The sequence below is a fragment of the Calliopsis andreniformis genome, chromosome 9 (assembly GCF_051401765.1).
Source record: "Calliopsis andreniformis isolate RMS-2024a chromosome 9, iyCalAndr_principal, whole genome shotgun sequence".
NCBI classification, from domain to species: Eukaryota; Metazoa; Arthropoda; class Insecta; order Hymenoptera; family Andrenidae; genus Calliopsis; species Calliopsis andreniformis.
Window position 1 is genome coordinate 15633981 of NC_135070.1, and position 8744 is coordinate 15642724.

The window sequence follows — 8744 nt, forward strand, 5'->3', positions numbered from 1 at the left end:
GTCACGTAAATGTAAAATCTTCGAGAGCATTGTGTTACACTACTTATTTCGAAGTTGAACAAGAAGTAGATTGAATTTACCAGAAAGTGTAGGTTCCTTTGCAAAGCCTGTCAGACTGATAACTTTTAATAGAGCCACGTGCAGACGATGTAATAATAATTACTTAACTGCTGGTTTAAGTAATGAACTCAGAAGAGAGAAGTTCAAACGGGAATTCTACGCGATTCTGTGCGTTACATAATTTTACGTTAGTCTCGCGTTTGCGGCATTATGCTGAACACTTCAAAGTATTAAAACTGATTCTCCCTTAGGGGCTTTCCCTCTGTTTTCGCAATTCCACCGCCTGTTTTCGGGGGAAGCGATGCAATTGTAGAAGTACTCTTCCAGCACAAATTTATTGTAATTAATTTCACGGTAACGAAACACGGACTTCAAAGTGAGTGAAATCGAAGCATTTATTTGCCATAGGCTAATATATAGATTACACGATTGTAATCTAGTTAAACGCAGCCTGATTAAATTCGAAATTTAGCATCACTATGTAATTGCTGAAGCAAGGTGGGTATATTATATGCTGGATATATTACGGGAAATAATTCGAATTTCTACGTTGGTCAAGATATTAAGTCAAGTGCCCTAAATTTAACTTTCAACACGCCCCGCTCTCCACATGATGTCTCAATATTCCATACGATGTACCATGAATAATTGATTAAGTGTACGAATATTCAAGGGCACTAAATTCGACGAATAATACCTACCAACTCAGTTAGAGGATCCAATTGAGAAACTCGTACAAGAACAACCCTTATCAAATTTACAAATCTTCTTGTAAGAACACACTCTACTATTCAGTAATTAGGTTTACAGTGTAATGAAAAATTTCTGATGTACTTCAATAAAAAGTAAAAATGATGAAGTATTTTCTCCTCTCTTGAAAGAAGATAAATATCGATAAGGGTCGTTCCTGTTTCGAGCCTCTCAAGTCACAGATAAAAAAAGTCGAGGACTAGAATATAATCAGAAGCCTCGATCCAACACAGAACCTGCGCTGGTAATTATCGTCCTCGGCGTTTTTCTGCAACACGTCGGCTCAGCGGAATAGTGAACGCGAGGCGCTTCGTCTCGAGAGCAGAGTGTTAAACACAAAATTTCTTTAATCTGGAAAAGTAACCCGCCAAGGGGCAGGAAAACAGGGAAACCTGTGCGCCCCGAGGATTCTTCGTTTCGCTAAGTTGGTAACAATTAGTAGTTAGTAAGCCCCGGGCGACGTCGTAGCCTGGCAGCAACGATTATTGCGGGCCTGGCAATGGTACTAACGATGCGTACGCAAACTTTACATTTATCGTTATTGCGACCCGTCAAGTTGCTTTGCTGCCCGTTCTTCGTTTCCGTGGATCGTTATTTTCTTCACGTTTTCGCTCCTCCGTCCGATTCTTTTCTCTTCTCTGTCTCTTCTGTTACTTTACCTTCTCTGTTCTTCATTTTCTCTTTTTGAATGACCATTAGCAGCAATAAATGTTCAATCGCTTGAGTTATTATTTTTTTTAGAATCATTTCGAATAACTTTTCTTCATATGTGGGCGTTATTTAGTAGAAGGGTTAAATGGTTTAAAAAATTTGAATTTGCTAAGGTCGAATTTTTACTGTGAGATTATGTACTTCATCCTATATAAATTTGCAGCTGCTAGATGAGGAGAGAAGGGATAAGGTTTAATTACTTCACAAGTTCTTCTTTGCCTTTCAAATTTTAATATTTATTCATTTTTCTTGCGAATACAGCGTTAAAAAAGTACGACGTATATTTTTGTTATTAAAGTATTAAATATTAATATAACCTTAAATAGAGATTCGCGTAAATATAAATAGAAGCATTTTTAATATTAAAAAATTCATGCCAATGAAAAAAACTAGCATCCCACCTTGTAAACATTTTTTTTTACTTACCTTTGTAATACATACTTAATGAAAATTCTACAATAGAACGATTTATATTTATTAAAGAATAATTTATGACGCAAAGCTTGAATAGGAACGGCGACTTATCATTGCAGCTAGGGAAGAAAATAGGAACATTTTCTTGAGAACGAAATAAAAAGCCAGATAGAACTATCTCAATAAATTATTTTCTCTGATTTATTACTCAATACTTATATGCATTATACATATAAAAAGAACGTGGTACAAATCTCAAACTAAGCATTAACTACATTATTTAGTACATAATATCCTCCTGAAACCTCTCCCAAAAAAACACACAAAATTCCACAATAAAACAAAAAGGTCTCAAGCTTGCATGTCTAAAATTCATTAAAGACCTTACTGTTAGTTCTACGAAATTAACGCGCAGCATGTCCCCCAAACGGAAATCAAATTTCCCTTTGCGAAAACGGCGAGTAGAATCGTCGTTCTTTTTTATTAAAAAGTTTCTAGACGAGATCGTTCTACCTGGCGTGTTACCAACTTAGTTTAACAACCGTATACGGTCGTCGAATTAACGCAGCGTTACCCCTAAATGGTTTTGTTACTACGGGGGCAGGATTTCCTGCTCGTCTCGAACTTATCTCTGATCCTCCTGAATCGCCCCTTGATACCTCCGCGACGGAGTTCGATGGAGTTCGAACTATCGTCGTCAGACGTCGGGAACCCATGGAATCTCGCGAGTGAAAGAAATTGAGGATCGTGTCAGTTTTTCTGCGGCTTTATCAGCCGACTGGCCGGAGGTGACAATTTGCTGAAACCCGCGTTGTCGAACACCGGAAGTAGATCTCGTACTCTTTGTCCAGCACCTATGGCCGCGAGCTCGAGCCACCTGGAACGATGGTCAGCGTTGAAAAATTGACTTTTTGCATCGCCATTTTTGTTAGCTACCACGGAGAGCTCTTCTTGCAAGTCGGTTTGATTTGCTTTAGAACAGAGTTCATTGTTGCAAAATCAAAGTACATTTTAATGGTATTATTTAGAGTTAATACTCTTTATTATATTACGTATAATACTATATGTTCCATTAGCTTTAAATTCGTGCATCCAGAGTCCCAACTTGTAAACTAATTTCAAGACACAACTATGTATGATTCGAACTCTACTAACTCTGCTAACTTTACCAACTCTCCTAACTCTGCTAAAGATTTACCTACGTACCATCCAGTTATTCGATCATAGAAATAATAATTCAAATTCCTGCAACATTCTTCTAAATATAATCTATGCAGAAACGAGACTGCAGACTTGGCTCAAGCTCCGTTCAGAAGCGTTGCAAACCCGTTTCATTAATTTACGGTGCGCAGCACGTCATGAAAATTATTCCGCGATAATATGTAATCACGCGTATCTACTGAAAATCTCGTCCCTGTGGAATATCGTTCGCATAATTCCGACGTAAACCAGTCGTCCGATCGTGAAAGCCGAATTTCTGCGAGGATCATTCGGACGGTTGTGTCCGCTTTCATCAACGATATACATGGCAGTATTTCGTTGCTTTTCACAGAACGACCGCAAATTCGATCGGTCGGCATTTCCGGCGTTTCCAATTTGCGCCTCACAATCGAACGACCAAAGCGCGCCTTTATGATTCATAAATGCCAAACAGTTTTGCTAGACGATACGTCTACCGATTTTCCAGCGAGCTAATGGTCCTCCGTCTGCTAGATAAACAGACAATATTTATAAACCGGTGAAAATAACGACCGATTTGTATTGGATTCACATTACGGGGTTCGATCTTTGATCGAACGAAAAGTTGATGGACCATTGGTGCATATTTCGTTGTCGAGGAATTGGAGTTTGTTAGAGATGATTTAGACATAAAATAGCCTGGTTATTAAAGACTGAAGATTAGTATGAAAAATAAAATGAATATTGTAGAATACTGTTTTTCTAGTGGGTAATATAAATATATTATTTTGTTCATATCTGATATTTTCTTTCTAAACTAATTCTCTGTATTTTATATTTTTCAGATGGAAGCAGGTGGATAGCTCTACTGAACAGAGTGAAAAATGTATGCAGAGACAGTGCCAGAAGGTAAGAATTAATAATACAATATATTCTACTATTTCATTTTATTATCACGCACTTAATGCATGCATGAAAATGAGGTGCATGAAATACATGAATGAAATGACGAAATTCTGCAAATTTGAGCCATTAGTAAGAAACACAAATGCAGAAGAAAGCGAGGCAGGCAGCGAGAGAGAAGGGAGGAATGGTCGCCCCTGATAAATTGAAATTGATTTTGATGGGCGGTCGATGGGTCTCGCGGTGAGGGTTTCCCAAGCATATGCGAGGATGTTCATTTCCCACCTGTTGTTTTTGTATTTGCCGAGGGGTTGAGCGGCCGTGTGGGGCGTTTCGGTGGGGAAATATGTGGCCCCATAAAAATCCAGACCACGGCTGAGCAGCATCGAGGTCTCCTCCACGCTGGCCAGGGTGACCCTTATAACAGGGGGCCCCGTGTAAATCGTCGCGGGCTCGTTCTGGTTGTGAGCGTCGCTTTTCAGCTTGTCGTTGATCGCTTTCACTAGTTCACAAAGCAGACACCGGGTCACCGGGCGCAATTACCGGGAAACGAGGGAGAAAAGAGGGGAAATTAATTCGATCGGCGGCCAATTGAGTTACCGACTGCTGGAATTTGCGGAATTAGTCGCGACATAACGCACCATTTCGTTGCACCGCGAGAAATTCGCTTTTAGAAACATTTCCACTAACGTTTATCGAACGCTGCCAATTGTTATGACCCGATTCGAATTGGAAAGAAATTTACAGGGATTGGTGAAATACTTTTTATTTTAATGCAGATACTTTTTCAATCTGAGCAGATTTAAAAAGAAGTCTAACAGAAAATAACAATTCTAGTCTTTTTCTAAATTAATTATTGGATTATCTAGCCAATAATGTTAACACTTTTACTAGACCGTGATCCCATATTTTTATTAAGTATAATCCAACTCTAAGCGTTAATATTTTTTGGAGCACCCTGTGCAGCTAACTAACACCTACCAACTACACCTTTGAAGGTCGTGTGAGAGCTCCCGGGGTTCCCAAAAAATTCGCAAACGCGACGTTCTCTTATCACGAGGTCTATCGTGATTCCGCGCGGAATACTTACGAACAGTGCCTGTGTGGAGAGGCAGCCGTGTAACCTCGACTATGGACCGGTACTTGTAGAGAGCGTGCCTAATATCCTCTTCGGGTAATTCTTCAGGTACGTCCAAAACGTAGACCGTGAATGTCTTTGCGGGTCTGCAGGGTATGGCGACCTACGTTCATGAATACCAAACGTCGTATTTAGGGCCGTTTGAAGAGAGGGAGGGTCCTTTGTGTACCGAGAGATAAGTACCTTCTTGTAGAAGCGTGCCCCGGTGACTTTGTGGAAGCCCTTTTTGTAGACCGCCTGAAAATCGTCGATGTTGCTGAACTTGAAGAGTATACCGGTGGCCGTTTTCGTCAGGGAGAACGCGCCGCTGTAATGCAAAGCGAAAACGATGTTTTATCTACACCCCGTGTGCCTCTGCTCTGCTGTTTTGCTTCCTGTATCGCGTTATCATGAGAGGATTCCGTGTTTGCAAAGGATTTGCTGGTTTTTATCGATTCTTGTAACAAAACCGAAAGTCTTTTTTGTTTGACACGTTTTAGTTAGTGGAAGAGAAGAAATTTTATTTCATTCTTATGACTGTGAAATGTAGTTTGAATATTGCTTATGATACTAGAAGTGTTGGTGATTGATAGTTTTCTGTTTACACTGCAGCGAGAAGAATTGTGAGTTTATCGTTTTAGTGTGGTTTGATTAAAAGTTGATTCAAAATGTTAGTTTCGTGAAAAAAATAACGCAATTGTGATATCGGGCAATATAATAGTTTGGAACAATACTTCCGGGAGAAGGTCTAAAGTGCGACTACTAACAGTACTGATCAAACATTTGTTTCAATGTTGTCCTTCGCGTGGTGACCAATTTGTTTCAATTATCGTTAGCACTGTGTAGGATGTTACGTCGAAATAGTTGGCGAGTTTTGAACTAGATGCACCGGTCCAATATTGGAGTTTCTGTATTTCCATTTCACGCGTTTACTTGTTTAGTAGTCGGCGTTTAGCCACCAAGTTACTCCATAATTAATACGTCCTGTTTTATTGAGATTAACGGAACTCGAGCTACTTGGAGAGCCTGCGACATACCGAGGAGTATAGAATTCTAAAAAATAAAATTTGTCATATTTATGGATGTCTTGAAAAACGAAACCCAAGAGACTCAATTCCGAGAACCCGAGAAGTTCGAACCCTGGAAATTCGAGACTGGGTAATTCGAAACCAAGAAATTCGAGGTGGAGTAACTTAAACCCAAGAAACAGTGATCCACTACCTTAGAATTTAAAACACAGTAGTTTCAGACACTTGTAGTCAGACATAGAGAAGTTTGCCCAAGAAACCAGTCTAAGAAATTCGAGTTCAAGATACTACAGTTCTAGAAACTTAAATCTAATAAAAGGGAACCCTCGAAATTCAAGTCCTACCACAAATCTTGAAGTACAGAATCTCCAAACTTCAAACTCGAATTCAAAAAAATCTAAGACCCTCTAAAATACTCTCTCCGTAAGCAACCAAACCTCTAAAACTAAAATTAAAAAATGTCCAGAGTGCCACAATCAAGAAATCTCGAACTCAAGGATATCTACTAAAAAACTGAAACTCACAAAATTCTCTTAAACTTAAACGCGCCTTCTTACCGGAAGTTCATCTTCTCACAGATAGTAGCCGCCTTCTCGATGCTAAGCTCGTGACTAGGTGTCAGCAGAAAGGCGCCTTTCGTTATGAAATCGGTCTCACTGATCTCAGAGTCGGTGTCCTGATCCTGCCAATCGGCAGACACGCGTCGGCCCTCCTGGGCCAGTTGCAGCAACGAGCTACTTTTCGACGTAGACATTGCGTTCTCGCACGTGGCACTGCCGTCTTGACTCTTCTGAGACATCTTTTATAGGCTGTTGAAGTGGGATCGGCACTCTGACGATCGAAACGTAACTCGTTACGCGAGATCGAGTCCTCGACGAGATCGCCGCGACCGAACACACACGTTCTTGACACACTGCTGGACAGTTACGCACCGATACGCCCCTTTTATATCTGTCAGAAGCTTTGGTGAGGACTCTGCCCACGACCTAACTCGTTCTACGATCTTGGGTCATGGTTGCTTACAAAAAACACTGTTGACCAATGTCGTCTTTGGTGCATCAATCGTGATCGCACTGAAAGAGGCACTTATGGGTAATTGGGCGAAGTTAGTGGAAAGATGGTACGTGGTTCTATGAAATTGTAGTGATCATTAGTTAGCGACTGAGTCATGCTATGCTTGATAGAAATTTAATTTAAATTCTGTATTTGGTTATTTTCAATTTTTGATCTTTAGTTGAAGATGCTCGTATTTATTAGTAATGTGTAATAAATATTCTGCCTGATAATGCTGATAATGTTATTCGTGCGTGGGTATGAAGTGGATAGGAAATAGATTTTTACTACTGTAAAAGTAGGAAACGCTAACTTTTTGGTTAAGTATTTTTAGTGTTTCCTGTAGGACCTGTAACAGATCATTTAACATCTATCATGAAATATGCACATGAAGAAAGTTTAAATCAATTTCTGCATGCATCGTTAACTCAGTGATGATGCATTACTTACCGCCTACCTCCCTTACAATTTTTTCAGCGAACCCTATCTTATTAAAATACACATTAAATTGAGTGGCAATAAATTGTGCTCATCATACCATGATAGTAGGTACAAAAATTCACATTTTAATATGAAATATATTAAATACTTAAAATTTGTAATTAAAAATTAGGCCAGGTTATACTTTTGAAAATCAAAGAATTTAAATGGTTAACAATTTGTGAAGTTCAAGAATCAGAACGTTTGAAAATTGAAGATACTTAGGAGATACGTAGTTAGAAACCCAAGATAATTAGGAGAAACAGTCCGTACATGGTCAGACAATCCTTACATCACTTCCATCACCAGCCATTTGATACATCGATCACCAATTATCACTTGTCACAAGCAAACCTACGAGATACCCATCTCAGACTGTTAACTACACGAAACTATGTCACCGTGACTCGAAGTTTTACGCCAACACCACGAGACACCGAACGCATCTCCAATTTCCACCGTGGATCCTCCTCTCCTTTCGCAAACTAATCAGGACAGCACGCTCAACTGAGAACTCAGCATTCATTGAGTCCCCGTGGCTGAGCAGCGCCGGAGATTGCCGAATTTAAACAAATTTTCGAGTGACGGGCTGCCGGAATAAGCGTCTTCAGCCGCGCGGCAGCGCTTGCATTTCATTCAAGACGCTCGGCCAACAATGCCAGCCGAAAGGTTCAATTAACGCGGCTTTATCGAACTCTCTCGGCGACAACGGTGCCTGGCTGGTAAACAGAGACGCGAACAGTCGTGTACACGGCGTAAACAGTGATCGAAGGGAGACGGGCAGAGGGCGGGGGGGGCTCGCGTTCAGATGCTTAATTTGAATTGAAATCAAGAACGCCCTCGTCTTCCGCGAGATGTTCGCGGTGCTCGCGACAAAGCGACGCGGCGCATCGATTTGCACTGATTATCGAGACGGTAATTGCTCTGAACGGGACCCCGCGAGTCACCGAGGAGGCATTGATAACAGATCGAGTCGGAGCGTCGCCGATCGAACGTTAATGAAATGGAATAAACGAGCATGAATTGAGCCACTCGACTCCATTCTGTTT

At 40.5% G+C, this 8744-nt stretch overlaps 1 protein-coding gene across 1 annotated transcript; it reads right to left on the minus strand.

The window, feature by feature from the left end:
- Positions 1-2685: 2685 nt before the first annotated feature.
- Positions 2686-6961, minus strand: LOC143184110 (uncharacterized). Its single transcript, XM_076386107.1, has 5 exons — positions 6720-6961; positions 5339-5462; positions 5108-5258; positions 4303-4519; positions 2686-2812 (listed from the first exon to the last, which is right to left on the minus strand). Exons 1-5 carry the CDS (start codon positions 6959-6961, stop codon positions 2686-2688), a joined length of 861 nt encoding a protein of 286 aa, XP_076242222.1.
- Between the last annotated feature and the right edge of the window lie 1783 nt (positions 6962-8744).